The 25,701-nt window shown below is 37.1% G+C and overlaps 1 protein-coding gene across 4 annotated transcripts; it reads left to right on the top strand.

The window, feature by feature from the left end:
- The first annotated feature begins 1,261 nt into the window (after window positions 1-1,261).
- On the top strand, window positions 1,262-24,774 carry LOC113056774 (uncharacterized protein KIAA1522). 4 transcript variants are annotated; one of them, XM_026223621.1, is made up of 8 exons: window positions 1,262-1,529; window positions 5,830-5,918; window positions 8,996-9,244; window positions 18,837-18,974; window positions 19,111-19,154; window positions 19,339-19,480; window positions 20,074-20,184; window positions 20,284-24,774. In XM_026223621.1, the coding sequence occupies exons 3-8, from the start codon at window positions 9,004-9,006 to the stop codon at window positions 23,706-23,708; spliced, it is 4,101 nt and encodes a 1,366-aa protein (XP_026079406.1). In that variant the 5' UTR covers window positions 1,262-1,529; window positions 5,830-5,918; window positions 8,996-9,003; the 3' UTR covers window positions 23,709-24,774. The 4 variants fall into 4 exon arrangements, with proteins under 4 accessions (XP_026079406.1, XP_026079405.1, XP_026079404.1 ...); XM_026223620.1 differs by having other exon boundaries at window positions 1,262-1,535; XM_026223619.1 differs by lacking the exon at window positions 5,830-5,918.
- The last annotated feature ends 927 nt before the right edge of the window (window positions 24,775-25,701 follow it).

The raw sequence follows: 25,701 nt of genomic DNA, 5'->3' as shown, positions 1-25,701 counted from the left end.
GAGTCTATTTTATTAGGGGTGATTATTATTTTTTTATTATTATTATGGGAAGGTTTGTGCTTCTATTTTCCCCAATTCAACTCAGATGTCTTTCTCTCCCGTTTTTAATTTTCTTTTTTTTTCTTTTTTTTTGCTGTAAAGCTGTGATCTGTTTAGGTAGAAGTCTCATGAGCAACATAATAACATTTACTGGTAAAGTAAACAACATCTTGGCAGTTCTTAAGTACGCTCATTGTCTGTTTTTTCTTTGTTTTCTTCACCTGGTAACTATTACACAAGAGTGATATGCAATTGTAATGTAACATTTGTACCTTTAACCTGTAAACCTCACATGACAAGAGAGAAAATGTGAAACAGTTCAGAATGAAGGTGTGTTTCACAGACGTCTTGAAGTCCATCTTAAACAAACAAGATAAGATGTTCTCAACAAGCAGACAATGCTCTCGAGAAATCAATCTGAACTAAATAATTGTATATCTACATATTTGTATTTTTTTCTTGGTCCTAATCTAGAATAATGGGTTTGAATGATAGCATATTTCATGGAGGAACAAATAGTAACATCTAGCAGGTTTCTCATAATGCAACAGAAATATGAGAAATCCATACCGGCTGGATCTGCCCATCCAAAACCAGAAAGTGATGATTCAAGAATCAACGAGGTACAATTCAATATGTTTCACAAAAAAAGTAGCACGTTTCACAAGCCAGGAAACTTGACTCACAGCGGTTCCCATTAGATCACAATGTTCATCATGGTGGGATTGTGTTTATACATGCAGGCAGCTCTATAATTTAGAACATGGTTGTGGTCGGAATGACGACATGTTCTTTGATGTATGATGTTGTTGTAATATCGGTTCCTGATATTGATAAAACTACGATGAAATCACGGACTAAATCTGCATAGCCTACTCAGACACTTAAAAACAGGAAATTGTAACTGTGCATTAGACTTGTGTAAAACCACTTATATACATATATTAATATAATAGATAAATTATATAAACATTATATTGAATTTTTATGTATATTAACGTATTTTAATCCTGATATATTTTTTAATCGTTTAATTACAAATATTATTTTTTTATTCTTATTCTTAAAACGATGTCCTGGATGACTAAGCATCTCCATAGCAATACGTCCTGTAAGTCACTAATAACACATTAATCATTCACGTAAACTACGTAATGACGTCTATGGGAAGTGACTGTCTGTTCGTTGTGTGGCCGCGGGAAGGCGCCACTGAGCGATAAAGACTTGACAGCGTTTGGAAACTCCCTTTTAATTCTCACCTGGAGCCTCTTGAGGATTGAGCAGAGAGGAGTTTCTCAAGCCAGATGAGAGAACACTCTGCAAGGACTGTTCAAGACTGGTCGCTCTCCAAGGAACAAGAGTTTCCTAAGAATACCGGAATACCGTGGAGATGCCTCACCTGAACTTTCCAGACCACATTCACATGGGCCGTCCGATGTAACTTTAAAGGATTTTACAGCGCCAAACAAGGAAACTGAGGGATCCAGAAGGTACAGGTAACAACAGCCCAGCCCTGTCTGCCAACATGACACTAAAACTGTGTCTTAGTTTAATGCAAGTCAGAACTAAAGTTAGAATTGTCTAACATTTTTCTGTACTCTTATCTCCAGGGTTTGTAGGATACTTTGAGTTTAATCATTAAAATGTGTGCTCCCTGATATTTTGGTCTCAAATAGATGTTACTTTCGGTAAAAAGTAAAGTGTGTGTGTATGTGTCTTGGTCTCTCTTTTACTTATTTGCAAAATTTCATTTTTTTAATCCCCCAAATATTTCTAATTCTTAAAGTATCAAAACGATGTTTTCAAAGAACGTAATTATTTTTTATTTATTTATTGAATACATAAATTCAGTTCGCACAGACAAATGTCATTCTAATATTTTTGTGGGACTTTTAAAGTTTTGTAACTTTTGGGAGATTAAAAAAATAAAAATAAAAAAGAGGGTAGTGGGTTTTAAAAGCTTACATTACATTAAAATGCTGACATCCTTGAACAATTAAATGTTGGCACTAGTAGTTTAGTATTTATATATATATATATATATATATATATATATATATATATATATATATATATATAAATCCTTTTTTCTTTTTCCAAGAAAGAAATGAGTGTACCAAATTACTGTCAGTGTGGTGCAACCTGTTTACAGGAAGCCATTTTGTTGCCATGTGACAACTATAAACAGGAAATGATCTCACAGAAAGGACCACTTTAGACCCTCATGACTGAGTGTCAGTAAGGTCTGGTGTTTATTTGATCTATATATATAATTATTATTTTTGTATTTTAATTAGGGATTTATTTATGTATTTATTTGAGGAAAAACATACATTTTGTTGCTTTAGATTTATTTAAGTCATGTTGAACACTCAAGTATGTTCAGGTTTGTAAGGAAAATATTTTAATATTGCTTTTAATTTGTGTTACACCACATAACTTTTTGGGGGAATTGTTAACAATTATCTAAAAAAATTATGAAAGGAACATGAATGCAAATATTTTGTTCCTACATTTTTTGGTTCTCAACTTCAAAAAAAAAGTCCCTTTTTTTATTGATTTTTACTTGTTTGTATCATCTCAGACATTTTTATCTCTCATTCGCCCATAGGATTTCTATAAATCATTCACTTCTAGGGGGGAAATCTGTAGCAGTTCTGGGCATACATGTATCTGCAGTGTGTTTTTTTAACACATGTGTATCTCCAAGACACTTCACCTTGTGCAGGTTTGTACATTAACCTGAAACACAGAGGAGACCTGCAGGGGTTTGGAGGAGGTGGACTCCTGGTCTAATGCTCTCAGCTAGTGTGTTGTTGATCATGGGTGACTTCAGGGAGAGTGAGAGAGAAAGAAAGGTGATTGTAGGCCTTGTTGATTTAGGGTGTGTCGCTGTACCCGTCAGGCTGCCATGCTGGGGCTTGTTACTGTAGAGATTCCAGATCAGTTGCGCAAGTGTGTGCCGAAGCAGGAAGTGTGTGTGTGTTCTCCACTAACCAACTGTAGGAAATAAAGTTACTGACTGATTTAAAAGACCGTCCCTTTAGTATTATTTATGGCTGATTTGCTTTTCATGATCTGAATCCATCACTCACACTGTTTTGTAGTGTATCAGATGCATATATCTGAACAGCCATGTGGTGAGGTCAGAGCCAGTTGTCATGATGATGAGTGGTTTATGAAATGTGTGAGGATGACTGTCAGTGCTCATCTGAGAGTAAAGCCTAACCTGTCACTGTGACAAGAATATTTAGGGTTGTCTGGCAAGACCATGAAAGTCAAAAATGGAGTCTAGTGGGCTTTAGTCCATGTTTGTTGTATTTTGGGCCCTTATGCTAGTATACTACTCTCAAAAGTGGACAAAACTGACTCTTAGCAGATAAATGCATTAAAAATATGATTTTTCTCTTCTGGAAAAACAGATTCATCCTGCAGTACACAGATTTTTGACCAGTCAAATATTCTCTAAAATCACCAGGTCACCTGCAGTCAACTAGAAAGTAGCAAATTGTGACTTTTGATTTTGAACTCAAAATTTGGCATGAAATGAAAATCCTGTTTTCATTATATCTATATTTTAAACAAATGTTATAAATCTTATTGTGAACAATTCATCCATGCATATACACCATTTTTAAAAACCTTTTTTTTTTTTTGTACCTTGCAATTTTAAATCAAAATGTCATAATTTGACCTTCTGATGAAAACGACAGCACACTCTGGAGAAACCCCACTAACATCTCAACATCCACTCAATAAACCATACATAGATCCAGGTCCGTGCCCTACATTTGTTTCGTTACTCTTGTATGTCACAATATGGGAAAAAATATTTTAACTAAAGGCTGTTGGCTAATTATTGTTGTTGTTATTATTATTATTATTATTTTTAAAGGGAAACATGCTTCATTATGTCTCCTTCATGTCTTTATTTATTGGAAATAGCCACCACCACAGGACAAAAACAGTTTTAATGCCATACTGTACCAGTTGAGTTCTTAAAAGTTATTTCACTGAAATAAGTAACCTAAGAATTCACACCTGTTTAATTAAAGTTAGTGCTTCCATCAGAAAGCTCGTCTGTCCGGTTTTGATGGCTTGTAGGTGAATTCAGCAAAACAGATGAAATCACTTACTGCACCTTTAATTCAAAATAGAGAGAGAGAGAGCAATCTCTTCGAGGCAGTGTTGATGATCATTTTCCCACGCTAGCAAATGTTGCATTATTCAGGGGAAGCTGTTTTTTGGCAGCTGATGTGAGTTAAAGTGGCTGACAATTGTCTGGTTTTGCTCCGGGCATCATGGGTTGTAAAGTAACTCTCAGTAAACCTTCAGCTGCACAACAGACTGTGAACCAATGTGCTGCCACCCTGCAGATGATTGATCACTGTGATAACTTCATCAACAGCTGGGTGATTTTATCACTTTGATGTGTGTGTTTGTGGAAGATGATATTAGTACAGAGCTTGAGTGGTTTCAATCTATAACTCTTGATGAAACAGGCCGATTTAACATTTGATCATTATATAAGAAGCCCTGATACCTGCAGGATTAACTAGGCGTGAGACATTCCTTTTAGTGTGTGTGGATTGTTTAGTCGAATATAGTGAATAATCCAAAAACTGTTTTGGATTATGTCAGGCGTTTAGATTGTTTGAAGATGATGCACTGAGACAGTTGTTGGTTTTATTATACAGTGTGATTGTTCTGGATCGTGAAACAGTTGTGTATTTTATTTGAGAGACAGTTACAGGTTGGTTGAAGATGATACACTTAGATGGTTCCAGACAGTTTGTGTTGAGACTCGAACAGCTATCTCCATTAAAACTCAAAGTAAGAAGCATTGAGGAAAAACAGGATGAGAGGAAGAAGACAATGATGGACGGGAGAGGTGGAGCTGGAGGATGAACCCACGGGAATTATAGAATTATCACAGTCGTTTAGGAATGTTACTCCTGCTCTCAACAAGCTGCTGCACACCCCAGAACACACACACATTCTCTAAACAATAGCGCGGATCCCATTTAAACATCAGAGTGTGTATTTTTGTGCAGATGAAATCAGACAGTATGTGCTCCGAAATGTCAGCACACAAACACCTCTGACGTTTGGAAATGAAAAAGTGATTGTATTTCATCGTCACAAGAAATCCTCTTCTATCCACTGGATTTCTTTCAAGTCACACGGATATCTAATGTGAAAACATACCTCAGGTGGTCTTCTCAGATTCACGTTTTGTGTCAGTCCGTGTTATTGTGTAAATGTACTGTAATGGTAGCTGTGAGGAAAGACAGACACTCCCATCAGGATAAAATGTGCACTTAGCATGACAGCTTTTAGCACTTTCCTTCACTGTTCCCCAGAAACACAGCGATGACCCTCAGCACTTCCCTTCAGCACTTAGGGAGGAATTCAGTTCCTTAACCCTCAGTTCCTCAGGTTTGGGGCTTTGAAATAAAAAAGGCGTTTCCTTAATGTTTTTATAACAGTCTGCGTTTGAAAGACAGAAGTGCTCCTGTATCACACAGTTGTGATTCTGCAGATAGTTGTGCACTTAATGTCTTATGTGTAACCAACTCAAGATTGCTCATGAGTGAATGTCTCATTTCTTTGACTGGAAAACCCCTGTGCATGATATGTGTGTGTCTAAGAATACCAGTCTGTACCATCCACTTGGTGAGCACCAAATCAAACTGCAGATAACGCAAGCATGGTTCAGTTCTTTCTGTGTGTGTGTTCTTGTGACCACAGCTTTCCTGGTTAATACACCTCAGGCATTTTATCTTCCAGATTTACCTCCATTTCCTGTAACCCACATGAACACACACCCTCTCCTGCTTGGCACACCTGCACACACTACAGCAGAGAGGATAAGCCAGGTGTCTATCTCTTGCACACACCTCACACTTAGTTAAAGAGTGTAGTTATGCATACTATCATGCTAGTACTGCCAAATATAGTATGTGCCCTACCATTAAAAAGTTTGAGGTAAGACTATGAAGAATTTCTAACACTGATGATGAGAAGTTTGAGCACCAAATCAGCATATTAGAATGATTTTTGAAGTATCGTGTACGACACAGAAGACTTTGCAACAGGAATAAATTACATTATAAAATATATTCAAATAGAAAACAGTTCTTTTACATTTTTATATTTTTTTACAATATTGCTATTTTTAACTATTTTTGGTCAATGCCTTGAACATAAAAGACTCTTCTTTTAGTTTTACATATGCAAAAATTTCCATTTACAATATGCAAAAAATGGATAGGGACCTTAGGCATTATTCCACGTTTCAAACATTAGTATGATATATTGTTGTCACATGACTCCTTCTGCATGATTCATTAAGTGTTGTTTAGTAATCAGGGTTATCTTGTAAATAAACACATTATTTTAACCCTACTTTATGGAAAAAATGTGCATGTTTAGTTGCATTTGATATTACTACTTCATCATCCCATGCAAAATTAAAGTCAAACCATTCCATTGCATCCTACATTTTGTGAAATGTAGTAAGATGTCCGTGCACAGGGTATATACTAAATACTGCAGTGATAGTAAGGGTAGTATGATAACATAGCACTGCTAAAATATACTAGTGCAGTTCTGTATCCCATAATGCAGTGCATTCAATGTTCCGTTTTCAGTGCAGTAAACAAACAGAAAGCAGTTACTGTATCTTTTAATGACTTGTTTTCTTTGGAGTGGCAAGAGATGTTCTGATGTTTTTACACAAAACTGGATTACAATTGCAAAACCGCCATCACCGATAATGATGATGATAACATGCACCTAATGAGGTAATGTGATCTAGATAATAACATACAAGCAGCACTACTGTTTTAAATGTTTATCACTACTGCGTAATGTGTACTGTTTCGTATAATTGATTTGTAATGGTAGGCAGCACACATAAAGCAGTAGTTCTTGGGGAATACCACACAATTTTTTTGTTTTTGAGTACATTTTGAATCCACCCTAAAACTGTTGAATCACATGACACACAGACACGCCTGTTGGAATAGCAGTGCATTTTTCTCAGGGCTGTGAGAGTTCCAGTATGGGAGTGTGTACAGTAATTGTCTGCAAATGTGCTTGTGTGTGTGTGTGTGTGTGTGTGTGTGTGAGAGTTAAACCAAAGGCAGAACATCCAAACAAAACAGACCTGAGATATCATGCAAATGAGTTCCTAACATGTATATTATAATAACTAATATTATGTAACTAAATGCAAATGAATCATCTGCAGCTCGCAGAGAACATGTGAGTCAGTGTTTGTAACTGTGGATCAAAGTGATGTGATTACAATAAAGAGGGGATAAAGTCTGTGGCACCGCTGCATGCTGGTTCTGCTCTGTTTGTTTCTGCACATTTCTATGGTGACGGCGTGAGTCAGAATGCTGCACTCTGATTGGTCTGTCGACCTGCTAGAGAGAGCTCTGCAGCCACGTGAGGATGTCTTGTTCTCACTCTCATTCACACACGTGAAATTCACTCGTTTCCTCATTTTTTTTAACATCGTGTTCATGAGTCAATATACATTTCCTGGTTTTCCTTTTCGCTTGCATCGCTCACTCTAGCTGTCCAGCTTTGAAGGAGCTGTTTATTTTAAACAGCATCATTTTTAAGTTTCCGTTTACTTTATATGCCGTGTGCATTCATGTGAGGTTCTCCTCTTTGTGAATGTTTGTGCATCTGTTTTAATTGAGTAAGATGACCTCCTTTGGTAAATACATCTGCTGGGTGTGTTTATTCAAGATATAATGCCTTGTGTTTGAATGTTTTACACATCATGAATGTGTGTTTGTGTGTGCTGTGTGAGGGTGTGTATCAGTATCTGTGTGTGTAAGGGTGGAGCCCATGACTAGGTGTTCAGGAATGAGACACAATTGCAATTTTGGTGTGCAATGTACATTATTAGGATCAGACCCTGATCAGTGCGGACCAGCGATGTTAATAACAATTCATCTTCTGTTCTGTTGTTATAGACCTGTTTAGAACAAGAATCTTTTTTTGCTTCAAGTAGGAAGTGTTTTTTGCCATGGAAGTGTTTTCTGCTACACAGGTAGCAGTACAGGTTCATTTGGTTTCTAAAGTAAGATATGTTCAAAAGGGAAAAATAAACAGGTTTTAGAGACTTAAGGTATGTCATTTAACACTACAGTTTTGTTGTCTGTCGCTTTAAATGCCCTCTTTTTTTATCATACATAATTTCACTGAAACATCAGTTCCTGAAAGTGATTCCAAAGATCTCAATATTGTTATAGTTGTGGCATGGACATTGCTATGCTCATAGAATTAGAATGAATATTAAAGCTATACAGTTATAGTCATCATTGAAGTTATAGTTATGTATTTTTAAATGTTTTAATAAACAGAGGAAAAATTGTAACACATTTACTGGGGCGGAAAGTTTTGCTTTGTGAAAGAGAGTACACTTTATGGGTCTTTTCAGCAAAATATGATCAGTTGCATAAGATGATGATGATCAAATGATCTAGAAGCTGCGACTTGACTGGACTGATGCTACTTAGTCTATTTTGTAAATGCATGATATGTTACATTTTAATGTTAAATTTTTTTTATATTTGATCCTTGCAACTTTTAATCAAATTGTCAATCTTATAGTGACAACTATAGATTATCTCCTTTGATATTTGCCAGATTCATCCAATCATTTAGTCTGCTGAAACCCCAAGATCTGTTGGTATATCAGTTTCATCTGAACTTTAATTTACAAAGACAAATATTTATTTGTAGAAGTTAGCTTTCAAAAATCTGAAGGGATATGTCTTTGCATTACACCAATACACATATAAAAAAATATGTGAAGAAAGCCACAGATGATTGTTGCCTGAATGCTAGTGAGCAATTCCTTGTTGTAGTATCCAGTTAATTTTTAAACCTGACACAAAAAAGTGATTCATTAATTATTTTTGTTTTGTGGCAGGCTGTGCAATGTCATCCGGCCGTGAGTCTGTAGGGGATCTGATTCCCCCAGATATGCTGCAGGTGTTCAGTGAGGACCGGCAAGGCGGCAGGGGCAAAAGAGGCAGGAGAAGGGCAGCATCCTTCAGGCGTGCTTTCAAGTGGTTGAAGCGCCAGCGCAGGAAAACCCGCCGACATGCTACAGAGAAACATGGAGACCTGCTTGCCACTGGTTCACCTGTAGAGCTACCAAAATCATCACTTGTCACAGGTATTACTTTTGCTATCATGTTCTCTTTAGATGTTCGTCGTTCTTCAGAAGATTTGCTTTTAACTAGTGGCTCTATTTTTCTTTTCTTTCTCACTAAGAAGATTAGTTTTAATATTAGCCAATAGTTTTACATAAATTATAACATAAACCGGTTATGTAAGCAGGTGAGTCTTAGGGAAATTAAAGAAAGAAATGGGAAGTGCAGCTTGCCTAATGAAAGGTAGTTGTGGCCAGTGTGTTTTGGAAATGAATGTAGGAAGCCATCAACAACATCAGCATGAATAAACCTATTAATAAATAAGTGTTTACATTTATGCATTTGACAGACGCTTTTATCCAAAGTGACTTGTATTGCATTGTTACCTTTTATCAGCTCACACATTCCCTGGGAATCAAGCCTGTGACTTTTGCATAGCTAGTGACTTGCCCTACTGTTTGAGTTAAAGGAAGTTTAAGATTATTTCCTACTTTCCTTCCAACATCAGTAAATTTAGAAAAGTACTAGATCAACACTGTTAAACTAGCAATTGCTTCCTTTTTTATTTTTGCATATCAAACTGGGTTAAAATGTATTTTGATATTGCACATTAAAGCTGAAATGTTACTATTTCAAAGATAAGCATTGTTTTAATCTAGATGACTGTACTCCAAATCATTTGGCCGGAGCATGCTCATTGAAGCATTTGATGATTAATGGTGTCACTAGCTTTAATCGCTCATTAGTGGTTATAACAAACTGTTTTGCCACATGAAAATACTTCTGTCAGTTAGAATTTTTTTAAATTTGCAAATAAGAAAATTAAAATAAAATGTAAGCCTCTGTGAAAAATGTCTCTCAACCATTTTATAGCATGTGATACAGCAACATGCCAACTAATCTAACCTAACTACTGTACTGATAAGGTATTGATTTAGGTTTGTTTTTAAGCAATGCTTAAAATGTATGTGACATTACACACTTTATCTGTCCTTGTATTGCCCAACTAGTAAATGTTGGCTATGTTGTTTGAGAAGTGATTTCAGTAGTGGATAATATGTGCACACATTCAGTCATTTCATTTCAGAGAGTGTAATTAGTAGAGTAATACCTTTACAATCTAGAAGTCATTAGTTTGGGTAACAAGTTTTCAGCAATCTCTAGCATATAAGTTTTAACCCAGCAGTGAGCAGCTTTAAAAATGAGTCCTAATTTTTCCAACTTTGAATTTTGATCATTTCACTCCTTTTCTGTGGTTTATTTATTTTGTGTTGGACCAGAGAATGGAAGGCTTACACATCAAATGACCCTTAAGGGGTTAGTTCATCCAAAAATGAAAATTAAGCCATAAATTACTCATCCTAGGTGTATATGACCTTCTTCTTTCAGATGAATTCAGTTGGAGTTATTTTAAAAAGTGTCCTTTTGATCGGTTTGATGTAACTCAGCGGGTGTTGCACTCCATCGTTCCTTGAGAAGTTTAATAAAAAGTGAAAGTCCTGACATTTGCCAAATATGGTAACCTATATTCTGAATTAATGCTCTGCATTAAACCCATCCAAGTGCACACACACAGCAGTGAGAAGTGAACACACCATGAACACACACCGGGAGCAGTGGGCAGCTACATTCAGCACCGGGGGAGCAACTGGGGGTTCATTGTTCATTGTCTTACGGTCACAGTCGTAACTGAAGCAGTTCCAGAAAAATGATGTATGAGGTCAGAGCTGCACATGTGATGCTCAGAAGCGACACACGCGGAAACTCAGCAGAGAGAACAAAACAATGATCACTAATTAAAAGTAAAAAATGAGGATTTGTAAAGAAGAATGTCGGAGGATTTCGATATAAGCCAAGAGGAGGCTAAAGTAGGGAAATTTAGCTTCCTTTGCTCCTGTTAACAAACATTGGTTTCTACTGCTTTCATTGCTTCTGTTTTACAGCTGTGAGCGCAAGCTAGATTCAAATGAGTATCACAGATTTTATATGGATATGTTTCTTACAAAAATGCATCGATTCCCTACAGGAGGCCTTTAATTCATCTCCTGGAGCTGTGTGAGACACATTTTTTTTAATGGACGTGCTTTTCATTAAACTTCACATGAACCAGTGCAGTGCAACACCTGCTGAGTGGCATCAAACAGTTTGAAAGATCAATTACAATTTTTTTAATAACTCTTACTAGACTCATATGAAAGAAGAAATTCATATACAACTAAGATGACTTCAAGGTGAGTAATTTATGGGATAATTTTCATTTTTTGGCTGAACTAACCGTTTAACCTTCTTGAGGTATGTCTCTCAAATACCTATATATTATTGTGTGTGCTGAGAGAGGTCTAGAAAATGTTTGCTTTGTTTATCGCAAAGTCATGAGTTTTCTAGAACTGGGATTTCAACACTTCATGAAGATAAAATTTGGGCTCTACTTAAAGTCACTTTAGTACTTGCATTGTGTTGTACAAGTATAAAGCGTTTATTTAAAAATGTACTGTACATTTGTAGGGGAGCTTGGGATCAGAGCCAGGATTGAATGCATTTGAATTATGCCTGGTTTATGTTTTTTGTGTGTGTCTGTGCTAAGCAGAGGATGAATTGTAAAGGTTCCACATGGGCTGTAATAGCAGGGAGACCATTGTGAGACCACACCTCAACCCCACCCATTTACTGAAGCATGAATCCACTCAATCACACACACACTCACGGCGGGCTGACACAACAGACTGCAGCTTTCTTAATGATCGATATGGTGCATAACCACAAAAAATAAACAGCTTTTATGTGATTGTTCTGAGGGTGCGGTACCTATCTGCTGCCGAAGACTGTACAAAAAGCCAACAGGATGGATTATTTAAACCTGTCACACTTGCCCCTAAATTAGGCTGAAATTAAATAGATAGCATGCAGACCATCATGATGTAATTGGTATTACGTATTGGAGAATGTGACTCACAGTTGATTTCAGGAAGGTTTCATGTAGCATATTGCTAATCTAATTGCATGATACTCTAAAACTGGCTATTTTTGTAAATTCTTTTCTTTACTAAGCTTGTTGCTGCAGATTATGGGATTGTTTTCACAGTAAAGTACAAAGGATTTGTATTAATATAGCAACTATGATGCTTTAAAATGCTGTTTATGCACTGCTTTTATCATCTGTTGTTTTGAGTGTGTGATGTGATCGATCTGGGTTCTTGTGAAAGACACTGTTGATTTTAAGACTGTCTCTTTAAAAACACGAAATCTTAGTGTATTTTGAAACTTGATAAGGTGATCTAGTGCTGCTCCCTTCCGATATAAAGTTTATCGCTTTCTATTTGATAATATTTTAATGTCATTTAAACCTGTGATAGCAGATCATAATTTTCAGCAGCCATTATTCCAGTCTTTAGTGTTATATGGTCTTTCAGAAATCAATCTAATATTGTTAACAATTTTTTGCCATTTTTCCATTAGTTCCTGAAGAACGAAACCACACATCGTATTTTAGTAAGTTTTTGGATGTTCTATGCTATGAAAACTTTCGTACCCATGAGGCACGTTTTCATGGTCTCATCTAGGGCCCCAGTATAAATAGTGATGCTTATTTTAGCAAGCACCGCTAATAAGAGGGTCACAGCTACTGAGAACACACACATAATATTGTGTTTTGCATCCTGTATCCCAGACCTTGCAACGTCAAAACGTCCTGTGGGATGCTGCCGGTTCAGTGTGAACAAAGAGCTGTAACCTTAAATCCGTTTCCCATGAAATGTTCCACTGACACACACACTGACTGCTTTCCCAGTGTTTCTGACGTCTCCCATTGGAAGTTACAGGTTTGCCAAAGGTTACCCACAATCCTGACCTTTCTTCTGACTTTCTTTTTCAACTCATCATGAGAAATGCCAGTCATTCCTTGACACCTTTTTAGACACAATCCCTGTGAACGCTTGAAAGATAAAGACAGACAGAGTTTATGTTTGCATTTGTTTATTGTTACGCGTGGGCGTGTTTGTGCAGAATTCCATACCTTCCTGAGCTTTGCCCTGGAGATTCTGAAACAATGAACAGGTGTAAAGTTGGGAAACTGGTTCTCTGCTCGTCTCTGTTTCCAGTTCTTGTGAACAGAACTCAGCTCTATGCCAGAATTAGATTGATTCAGACTGACTTAATATAGCTCTTGCTTCCAAAATGAGAATTCTTTATTCCCTCCAACATCCATATTTAGCTTGGTATGCGTGTGTAGCCCCTTTAAGCGTTAGGTTGTAAAGTGCTGAATTCAAATCTGTTTCAGCTTGCCTGTAATATAGCATTTTTGCACCTGGTCTGAATTTAAACTGGTCTAAAAATTCATTTTCTTTTAATAATAATTGCATAATAGACTAATGTATATATAGCAGTAATATTCTCAGTTTGGTGTGCTTGTTCTGCATTAGGACTTGTTAGATCCTGATTTAAAGCAAAAGAGAAAGAAATTTCTATGATATTTTGCATCGTGCAAGTGACACACATGGCATTATGTGACTATTGGGAATTATACTCTAATTTGCACCAAGCAATCAAAACCAGGCGTGAAAACATCCTAAATCAATGTTTCTTTAAAAAGTTACATAAAATGGACACACAGAGCTCACACTTTAATGTGATATGTGTCTGTGCTGCGGTTTTGTTTTTCAGTGATACCTGCTGAAGGAGCCAGTTTTATCAAATAAGACATTCTGTTAGCAAGAAATTTATCACTGATCAGTTTTTACAGCAATTGTACCTCTTTTTCTGTGTTTAACTGAAAAAAATGGCAAATATTATGTTACTGTTATGTGATATAGGTGTGGCAGACAGAAACCTTTCTTACCGCTTTCTGAAAATCATCCAAAATCAAAGCGCAGGTTATGTGCATTTATAAAAGAAACCTGTAATCAGTCAACTTACTTTTCAAAGACATTTGTATCTACTTCAGATGAGGAATATTAGCCTCAGTTAAGCTTTGCCTGCATTGTGAATGGATAAAAGCCTCAGGGACAAACGGACCGTTTTCCAGGGGAGATTAGGTTTAAGGCCTGTTTTTTACATCTCACATCAGCAGCGTGTTTTCATTTCATTGTTCAAATTAACAGGTTATAGCATTCATGCTGCATGTTTAAGCAGAAGCGTAGAAGAAGCAGCTGTACATGTAGTTTCTTCACCCAAACTATTGCCTGTATCACACTGAACGCAGCAGAAAATGCACTTAGCATATTTATCAAGACAGTCTTTTGCAATACACTGTAGACTTTCATGAAGCAACACAAAATATGGACTAAGCCACTCACTCATTGTTTAATAAAAGATGTCTGTCAGACTTAATGAAAGTTATTACAGGTCAGAAACTATATACTATATAGAACTTATTACTTTTAACTTTAAGTAAGTCTGACTAAATGCAGACTATTGAAGCAGTTTATAGATTGAAAAGTCATTTTTGAGTTCTGTTTAAGCCTAAGAACAATTTTATGTAAATAGATATTTTTTTTTAAATTTGATTTCATGTCGTCAATTTCGTTTCATAATTTTTATGCTAAATATTTAAAAAATCAAAATGTAAAAATATAAAATCCAATATAATGGTATGTTAGGAACTGAAATTGCCAGCACACTGACCAAAGCAGGTTTTTAAATTTTATAATTTTTTCACTTTTGCATGAGGAAAATAAAAAAGATATTTTTATAGACTTTTTTATTTTTTTTATCTGATTGGATTTTTCCAGTGTGCAGACAAATTCAGCTACCTTTTGGATTAAAACCTCCTCCTTTTTGTTTTACACAAATGAGAATTAATTGTTCTTTATTTTTGAGTGCACAATTCCTGTTCTATGAATATTAAAAACAAAAATAATTGTATTCATTTATAAATTCCTAGTTATTTTTGTTCTAAATATTATAATCTTTAGTATATAAATGTGTTTTTAAATTAAATATATACAAAAATTGTATATTAAAATATATACATTATAATTTTGAATTTATCAATAAATTATATAATTAAAAGATTACAAAATTACAAAAAAAAACATATATTTAACACTTCCTTATGAATATTTTATTCATATTTATGAAATGAAAGCTCAAAATTTACTTATGAAAGCTCAATGTATACATCATAGTGAAATTTGAGAGAAAGACTTGAGTAGTCTTTTTTTTTTTTTTGTATGACATGAAAACAGCCCCAAAGTGCTGCCCCCTGCTGCCCAGATTCAACACAGCAGCTACTGTCAGGGCAGGGCAGTCCTGGCAGCACACACATTGCCTGTGGCCAGTGATGAGAACTACACTGTGTTTACATTTCTAATCTCTATCATTCCTTTTAGCACATTGTGTTCCTCTTTCATTCTCTCAATTCTCAGTCTCTTCACCTTTGGTTTGACTTTACTGATTAAATGTTTAATAACTTTGATTAAATCTACTCTGAAGGACCGCAGCGTTATGTGCCAAGGTTAGGTCTCTCATTGCAACAAACTCAAGGACCAAGATAAGATGATGTTTTCCTGTTGTTTTGTTTTTGAATGGTGTTGCCTCAGTTGAAAGCCACAACCACCATAACATGATTAAAATTAGTTCTAGTTTGATTGATTGTAAAGTCAAAGCTGTTCATAGAGTCTGTGTGAGTTTTATCCTGTTTGAGACTCCTTGCAGCTGTTCTGACATCTGCCCTCAGCAGGTCCAGGCATGCCTTAGCCTTTCTCATTCAGTGCTGCTTTTAATTTGGCTTCCTCAGAAGGTTATCGGTTTTCAGAAAGTCTCTGAACTTCTGAGAAAACATTAACAGATGATTTGTCATGGTACAGATTATACAACCTTTAGACATAACCACAATACTTTAAGCACACATACGTTCACTTATAGATCTACAAGGAGGAGTATTTACTATTAAATTAGAACTTTCATATCAGATTTGTATCACTCATGTTGTTTTATAATACAGATTATTCTAAATTCTGAATGGATAAGCCATGTTCAGAACTGTAAAATGTGGAGAAATGCACACCTGAGACTGCACAATTCTTTATTATTGCAGCATTAATAATCCATTTGCATGCAAATGTGGTTGGTCATGTAAATATTTTGGGTTTTGAGCCTTTATTTATTTTTTACTGCTGCTGATTTAATATTGTCTTTCTGGACTGAAGCTTTATACAGCATGTTTTCTGCCATAAATACTCAACATTCGTCTCATTGTATTGCTGCCATCTCTCTTGGCTTTATTATACAGTATGGTATGTTCCTCAGGGCTGAAAAGCTGACCTCTGTGGTTGTTCAACTATTTTCATTGTTTAAGACAATTGCTATGAGCATTTTATCTGTGGTTTGGCTGTCTTTATTTAAAGACACCCATATATCACTAGTAAGACAAACCAAGGAGATAGGTTCTGTACTAGAATGAGTCTAGTAGTTCACCTGTTTCAATCAATGCAGTCTGAGTCTGAAAGAGAATTGATTTGCTCATCTCTCGAGTCCTTCATTCATCACATGACAGACCCATAAGCTTTAATCTATGCAGTCTGAATCAGAAAGAGACTTTATAATAATAATAACCAATTCTTTATTATAGTTTTTAGTATGGAAAATAACCATCATAACATAAATTCTCACATTTATAAACTGTAAGAAGTAAAAGGCTAAAATTTGAGACCAGAAACGCAGTGACTGTAAGAGTAATAATTATATTGCGTTTGATGATGATGATAATAATAATAACTATGCACCCGTTTGTAAGGAAGTTTGTAATTCAATTTCTCTATTCAGTGCTACCACATGACAAAAGAACGAATGATAGGTTAAAGACTTTTATACAGTCTATAGTTAAATCTTATGGGGCTATCATGTGATGAAAGAATGACTCAAACCGGAGGACTAGTCAGATAAGACGTGAGGTGAGCTAATCACCAGGTAAACAATGAATTCATCTTTTGTGTTTCTTATAGCATTTTGTATTGTTTGTAGTGTGATCAACGTTTGTGTATGTACTAGTAGACATGTTAGGAAAGTTAAACTTAATATTTTAATTATATTTTAATACAATGAATGAAATGACTCGAAAAAAGATTAGTTCTTTTTGCTGAATGAGACTCAAAGGTCCGAGTCAGTAAAATGATCCGAACTTCCCATCAATAGACCTCACAGTTCCTTTGTACTCCATCTAGTGGTGAGAAAGTGAACCGGTCTTAAAGGAATAGTTCACCCAATCATTTAATCACTCCTTGTATTCTTTCTTCAATGAAACACAAAAGGAAATAAAGGCACAGTGTTGTGCAAAGGTGACAAAAATAATATCATAAATATAGTCTAAACGACTAAAGAACTAGTTAGCTTCATATTCAGTGAAGTCTAGTACAATCAGGAACCTTAAGAAACAGTACATAATCCATAACTTATTTTTTTTTTTCCTGCAGTTACACTCTTGGTCTAAATTTTTTACTAGATTGGTTTACTTTTGAAATTCAGAAATTTCTGGTGTATTTTAGCACATGTGTTATCAGATATTTATCTGGATCAGGACTACTGAAGCTCTCCCAATACTCTTTGTTAGTTAGTGAAGCTCTTCACTTGGAAATTAATTATTATTAATATGCATGCTGCCAGCGCACACTCCTATTTCCATCTTTAACACAAAAGGTAGGTCTAAGTGTGATTTTATTAGATGTCACGTTTTGTTTAAATATGAATGGAAAGCCTTTTACATTAGCTGTGTGCATTATGAAAATGTTTTCTTAATTTCTAAATTTCAATATGGAGTATCAACAGTGTATAATCATGTTTATGTGTACAAGTTGAATGATGTGTTTGTGAACAGTATTCCGTTTTTAACACTATTAATTACTATTATTACTAAGTTTGTTTTATAATGGTTTCAATAAGGAACTTGCATAGTAAATAATTATTGGATTATTGCAGTACAGTAAATTGCAAACAGCATTTATATCCTAAGCATCTAGAATTACTGTGAACCCATCAAAAAATGCTCCCAAAGATGCAAATGACCAGAAAATAATAATTGAATTAAAAGGGTGAAATCAGGACACATGGTAAATTCAAGCATGGTCTTTGCACATTTAACATGCAGGTTAACTGTGTGATTGGTGATATAACCAGGTTACAGGGCAGTAAGTCTCTTTAGTTATCATATGACATAATGAGATGAGGCATTAAAACACGGGAAACAACATATTAAAGTGAATGAGGCAATTGATTTTGCATTAGCGGTTACTGAAACCGAGCTATCTTAGATCAGATATATTGCTATATTATATGCTTGCATGCATTTGCGTGTGTGTGTGTGTGTTTAAAAACATCCAAGTCCTCTACATTTAAACCATCATATGCTGTCAGTGCCAATAGCCTTGAGGGCACATCAACATATACTGTAGTGCAGTGGTGCTTTGGGTGCCCCAAGTTCAAATCCAGCTTGTCAACCTTTTTCCAAACTTGCCACCTCCCTCTCTTTCTCTCCTACTTCGCTTCCTGTCATTATACTATCCTATCTAAATAAAGGCGAAATGCCAAAAACAAATCTTAAAAAAGAAACATCCTATCCAGCATTTGTCTATCTCACTATATATGAAATATTAAAGGCAATTATTTGTGTTTATCTCTCTGCAGGCCCTAAAGAGGAAGTTATGGGAGCTATTTCTCTTCAGGAGTTCCAAGAAAATGTGTTTGTGGAGGGTAATCGGCCTAAATATGTGTTGGATCTGCACACAGAGGCACAGCAGGGCCTGAAAATGCAGCAGCAAGAAGGTGAGAAGTCAAATTTCAAATCAGTGTCTGTTTAAATGACACACTTTTACTCTAAACCAAACACATGCATTTCCTAAACATACAGGCGTTTATTTTTTTGGTAATGTTTAATAAGAGGTAATGTTTTTTGTTCCAGATGATAGTAATGGGACGGACTACCCTGATGACCAAAGTATGATTGTAAGTGTTCCTCAATGCAGGAACCCTCAGTTCCAGTTATGAATGTATTTACTTCTGTTCCCACCATAGTGACAGCCTGGTTTTTACTTGTGCACATATGTAGTTCTAGAAGTGCAATAAAAATGCATTGACTACTTTTAAGTTGCTGATGAATTTGGAAAGTTAACTTTGCTGTTTCCTTTAGTCAACAGTAACAGCTCAGACTGAAGACAGCATGGCCTTCAGTGAGCTAAGAGGCTTTGAGTCCGAGAGCACAGCTGCCGATTCTGTTTCGATGCGCTCCTCCATCTCCTCACGATCAACACGCTCAGGACTCAAACGCCAAGGTGACACTTCACGGAAAAACACATTACTATTCATTTATACTATGGGGCCGTTTAATGCTTGAATCTGATTGGCTGATGAACATTTTTAAGGTGTGCAATTATTTTCTGAGAAACGCAAGGCGAACGTAGTTCCAGGCGGCTCTCTAAACCGCATTACAGTTCCATATAACTTCACTTAATAAAACTGTAATAACGATCACGCAGTTTGCACAAAAAAGTGTTGTCAAGCACTGCCCTGATGATTTCATTAGTTAGCATCTATAGTGTAACAAATGAAAGGCTACACATGACATTTCTTACTAGCGAGGTAATAACAGTGCTGTTTAGAGATGCTGCAGCAGAAGAGTGTATGCGTAGTATACGTGGAATAATTGACTTAGGGCCGTTGAATTATTAGAAAAATAATGCACACCTGAGGTGCAATGGCCATGACGCGTGTCGTCAACTGCCCTGAATTGTCAATTATTCCTTACATCATTTTAACCATAAAAACATATTGGTCTGGTACAGATAAATTCTCATAAAGTTATTTAAGATTTCATATTCTTCAATTCAATTCATACTCCGCAACATTTTCTGTTTCCTTTCTCCAGCCTCAACATTCACCCCTTTGAAGCCGGATAAGACTGCAGAGAAGAAGAAGTCTCGTAGGAAACATGGGAGACCTGTTGTAGGAATTCCTCGACATGTCCAGAAAGAAATGGGTATGTTGTGCTACAGTCTTCTGTAGTATAGAACACATCATTTAATTATTTAGTGGAAAACATACATTTAATTAATTTTTATATATTTTATATTTGAAGGGTTGGACAGGGCAGCATGGATCACCACAAATCCTCTTGATGGTCAGCTATTCAATGGAGACATGATCCTACCTGCTATGATTTCCCCTGTGGACAGTACGTCTTCCAGCTCTGAACAAGAAAGTGTACACGACCATTTACAGGGCATACAGAACTTGTACACAGTTAAAAGATACAACACCGAGCTCCCCACACTGACAAAACCCAGAGATGACATCCTGCAAGGGCTCATAAACCATTCTTTAGATCCAGAAAAGTCTGGAGCAGGCCTTCTAGGTGTTCCTTGGACCGAGAACTCAGCCGGTGCAGTGATGTCCATGTCACCTCAGGCCACATACATGTCTAAAATCATTCCAAATGCCGTACTTCCACCATCTGTGGATGTTGTGGAGCTGAGTCGCAACCGAAGTCGTAGCAGTGTCCGAACCGTCAGCAAAAGCAGCTTGGTGTCAGCCAGTCCAGCATCCACACGTGCTTCCTCCAGAGTCTCTTCACGTTGTTCCACAAGCCGCTCAAATTACTCTGGATGGACCAACTCGGGATCATCAGAAACGCTTGTATCCGATTCTTCTACCATCTCCAGCAGTAGCACTCCCCGTGTGGCCAGCAGAGGGAGTCAGGTTGAGAACACGAATAGACCCGTTAAGCTGAACAACGACGGTTCCCATGTTAAAACTACTCATGTGAATGGGGGCTCTACTGAGGTGGAGGACAGCGGAAAGACAAGATCTGCTGTTGCCTTTACACGCAACCTATCAGTGATTAAACGCGGCAAGAAACCTCCAGCTCCTCCCAGCAGGTCATACTCTTTACATAACAGGAACCAGACCTGGAAGACATCTGAGAGTCCTAGCTACTTGGCAGATGACAGTACTCCAGATGGATCACCATACCCTGCTGTCATGAGCCCTAAGATAAGCATGCCTCCCTCCGATGGACCCACAACTGCCCCATCAGATGTGAGCCAGCCAGTCAGCACAGACAAGAAAATGAAAAGGATGTCTTCCATTGCTGAACTGAAGATCAGCCTTCTATCTGCAAAAAGTTTAATCAATGGTAACAATTCCTCACCAGTTGTAGTGGCTCTGTTGTCTCTGTTGGAGATTCCCAATCATCCCAAAGTATTGGCTCCACCAGCTCCTCCTCCTGAAACCTGGGCTCACAACCAACGGACTTTTGAACTGCTGTGTGGGCCCGGACCTGTTAACTATACACGCTGGGCCAAAAAGAGAGGTCTTAAAATTGCAGATGAACCAGTTGTGGCTTCGGCAAATGCTGACAGAGTAGCACCTCTGTTGCAGTCTGTAGAGATAAAAGGCAAAGTTGAAACCGCAGCACCACTTGCCTCTGTCGCCCCATCTCCATCACCTCCCCCAGATCATTGCCCACCAACACCAAACAACGGCCTAGCCAAACCTCCTGACTTTGTTCCCCCAACTCCTACACTGGCTGCTAAAGCAATAAAAGACTTGACTTCTTGGATCCCTCCACCTCCTCTGTTTCCTCCTCCAGCACCTCCAGCAGGTATGACTACAACAACTCCTGTTGCTTTGCAAAATGATACTGACCTTCCTCCACCGCCGCCACCATTTTCGCCACAGTCATTACTGACAATGACTCAATTACCTCCAGATATTCCACCACCACCACTGCTGGAAGTTCCACCTCCACCAAGACCACCTTCTGAAGCACAGAAAATTTCATCCCCTCCGCAAGAATCCCAACCTTCGACACACAATGTGTTAGTAACATCATCTGAAACTTCTGAACAAATTACCTTTGCTCCACCTCCCCCACTTCCCACCGATGTAAGATCTCAAGTCACTGTTCCTCCACCTCCTCCACTACCTACTGATGTAAGATCTCAACAAGTCATTGTTCCTCCTCCTCCACCCACTGTTGTAAGATCTCAAGTCACTGTACCTCCTCCTCCTCCGCTACCTACTGATGTAAGATCTCAACAAATCAGTGTTCCTCCTCCTCCACCCACTGATGTAAGATCTCAACAAGTCAGTGTTCCTCCTCCTCCACCCACTGATGTAAGATCTCAACAAGTCAGTGTTCCTCCTCTGCCTCCTCCTTCCACCGATGTAAGATCTCAAGTCACTGTTCCTCCACCGCCTCCACTACCTACAGATCTAAGATCTCAACAAGTCAGTGTTCCTCCTCCTGCTCCATTACCTAGTAATGTGAAAATGGAGGGCAGACGAGAGATGACAGAAATGGAGAAACGGACAAGCAGTCCCTCTCCAGCTAAAGAGGAGACCTCCAGTCCTGTGGTCACCCAGTCTCTCCTACAGATGGTTCGTCTTAGGTCAGTTAAGTCCAGTCAGAGCCCTGCTGTAGGTCCTGATAAATCATCACAAACCAAACCAAAATCAGGTGTCAATCAAGAGGCACCTCCAAAGCCAATGAGACGATCTTTGATTTTGACATCACTTCCCCCTGATGTAGAAGCTCTATCCTCAGAGCCAAAAACTGAAGCTCTGTCCCTCAACACAAACACAACCACCGTTTCAAATACTCAGCAAAGATCATCTGAACCAGAAACTCAGTCAAATAACATTGCTCAAAAAACAGAAAACACAATACTTGAGCCAAAATACTCATCGGCTACATGTCCACCTACAGAACCAAATAACAATTCAGTTCCTGCTGAACCAGCAACTAAACAACCCTGTGCTAAAACAGAACCCAAACCCCAAACCCTCAAGGAACAAATTCAACCTACTGTGCCTGACCCAGAAACCCTGCCAAGTTCAACAGAACCAAAAGACCAATCAATCAGTGAGCCAAAGACTCAACATCAGGAACAAGAACCCAACAAGATCCAGGAGAATTCAGAGAAGCAATTAAGCACTATTGAAATACACTCAAAGCCAGATGGTGAGCAGCCCAAAACCCAAACACCAATACCCATTGTCTCTTCCACACCTCCCATAGTCTCCACAGCAGTGAACCCTTCCATGCGTCTCCAGGAGGCCATTCGTCTTAAGGCTGCTGCTATGTCTTCAAAAGACAACCAAGCCAAGCGGTTTGGTCTGCGCTCTCCTCCTCCAGCCACAACTAATGGCACCACTGTACCAAACTCTTCTGCTTCTATGGCCAGCTTCATCTTCTCCAAAAGCCCAAAGAAGGTTGTAATAGAGACACCGTCATCCTTAGAGGTTCAGACTGACCTGAAGAAAACTCTGGTGGCAGAGTTAGCATCTGTCTCTGATTCAGCCAAGTCTAATGACTTGCACAAGATGGCTAACAAAGTTCCTCCACCAATTGCTAAGAAACCCAACGCTAAGGCTGAGAGCGTTGCTCAGAACTCTGCAGAGGCTGTACCTGTAGCCAAGATTGATCATGTGCAAACAGAGACTGTACAAACTGCCGGACAGGACGTACAGACAGAGAACTCTGAGAAAACAAATGAATGAATATGTGCACAAATGATTTAATAACCCTTGAGTTTTTTTGCTTTATTTTGCAGTTATTTGCAGTTATATATTGCTTAAGCAATTTTGAAATATAAAATCTAATCAAAAAAAAAAAGTCTTTATGTACAGATAGGCATATTGCACTTTTTGTACATTGGTTTAGTGTAACTGATTCTCATTCATCATGGGAATGCATGTCACTGGTATTTGGAAATGTATAAATATTCTTATTTTATTTATGTGTCCTCTTTCTCAGACAGAAGCCATGCTACCTTCAAGTTTGTAGAACTTCTCCCTGCTGGTAGCCCTGTAAAAACTATGGTAACAAAGCAGGACCAATTAATCTCTATGGTGGATTTTACAGGCATTAATGTATGCCTGAATACGAGAGCATTGTGAAAGGAAATTAAGGTAAAGAAAGTGAAAAGAAAAGAAGCCAAACAAAAAGAAGGAGAACAGTTAGGAGAATGGAACACTGCTTTGGGGTGGGGTTTGTGAATAATCTGTTACTAAACCTATTTTTTTACTTTAAAACTCCAAATCAATAAAGCTGATCATACACATTCCCCACCCCAAGTATATAGGAATGTGGAGAAGGAATCTGAGCAAGTATAAATGAAACAGAAGGATGGAGCTGATGAATGAAGCAAAAGCTGTTTCTCACTATTGTAAGTGTGCAAGTAGGGTCAAGAAGGTGGTGAGAAGTCCTAAAACCGCATAAACAAAAGGTCCAAGGTGTTAATCTCTGTGTAATCCTTACTTTGGGTTTATTTTTTTTATTTTCACAGAGAAGTTCATTAGTTTACATAGTTGATGTACATTACAGTCTGCTACAATCTACAAATAAAAGAAAAAGAATGTTTTTAATATATGACATTTTCTCATGCACTATGCTGACATTTTTATTATTGTTTCTCTTTTTAAGAAGAATCTCTTTTTAAGAAGAAATATCTTATTAACATATTGTCAACTTTTTCTCTACAAATATAAAAAATGATTGTGTTTCATCATGTGATGAAAGTATAAAGTGTAAAATGGTTACTAAAGTAGCTTCATGGTGACTTCTGATCTGGCTATGTTGTTCTTTTTTTTTTTTTTTTTTTTGCTGCAATATATAAACATTATACATAATTCAAAATAAAGAACACTGACTGCTTTAGTCACATGGATCCGTTATGTCAGGATGGTGGTAGACTAATCTATGTGGTTGTCATAGGCATCATATATTCAGCGAACAGTATGAATCTCAAACAACAATCAAGTAAATCAAGAAGACTTAGATGTGCCCCCCCCCCCCCCAGGAGCTAAAAAAAAGGCCGTAAGACATTCATTTACGTACTGATGCACTGAAGGACATAAGAAAAGGGTAAAGTTTTTTACAAATTTGGCAGGCATTTTTGTCATTAGTGATTTGCATTGCAAGGTATAGATTATTAGTTTAATCCATAATTGCCATTACTAGAACGATCTACTCTTTGTACCACACAAAACTTTTTAGACCTTAGTCTAAAATATAGACATTAGTTATTGGGTTTCACAGTTCTAATCAATTAAATTGTGCTGTGATTGGGACAGGAAACGATACAGCAAAGTGTCAACCAGGATAGTTCACACTACATAAAAAAATATATATATATTACTTTATCATCAATATAATATACATTAATTTGTGTGTCAATATATTATTAAAATGCAGTTTTAATTATTTGTAAAAGACTTGTAAATCATGTAAGGCTCAAGCTCACTGTACATTGCTGTTTTTGTTGGTGTTTACACTTGAGAGCACTGTCACTAATTTAAGAAGCGGTGAAATGGTTATAAAACCAGGCATACACTTGTCACTTTATTTTTCTATTGATCATATAGCTATCCGATTTGTTTATTAAACTGTTCCATTTACACATTGCTACATAACCTTTGTCTTCTCAAAACGAATATAAATACGATTTTCAAATAATGCACTTATGTGCAAATTAAACACAGTTCACATCAC

Source organism: Carassius auratus, chromosome 38, assembly GCF_003368295.1.
Source record: "Carassius auratus strain Wakin chromosome 38, ASM336829v1, whole genome shotgun sequence".
NCBI classification, from domain to species: Eukaryota; Metazoa; Chordata; class Actinopteri; order Cypriniformes; family Cyprinidae; genus Carassius; species Carassius auratus.
The sequence above is the reverse complement of the archived record's forward strand: the minus strand, read 5'-3'. Positions and strand labels throughout refer to the sequence as shown.

What these genes read in the sequence shown, in the direction of transcription:
- LOC113056774 (XM_026223619.1), top strand. Translation starts at nt 9,004, where the DNA reads ATGTCATCCGGCCGTGAGTCTGTAGGGGATCTGATTCCCCCAGATATG. An exon ending in AAAATCATCACTTGTCACAG is followed by an intron (nt 9,245 to 18,836) that starts GTATTACTTTTG and finishes ATCTCTCTGCAG; the next exon opens with GCCCTAAAGAGGAAGTTATG. An exon ending in GAAAATGCAGCAGCAAGAAG is followed by an intron (nt 18,975 to 19,110) that starts GTGAGAAGTCAA and finishes TTTTTGTTCCAG; the next exon opens with ATGATAGTAATGGGACGGAC.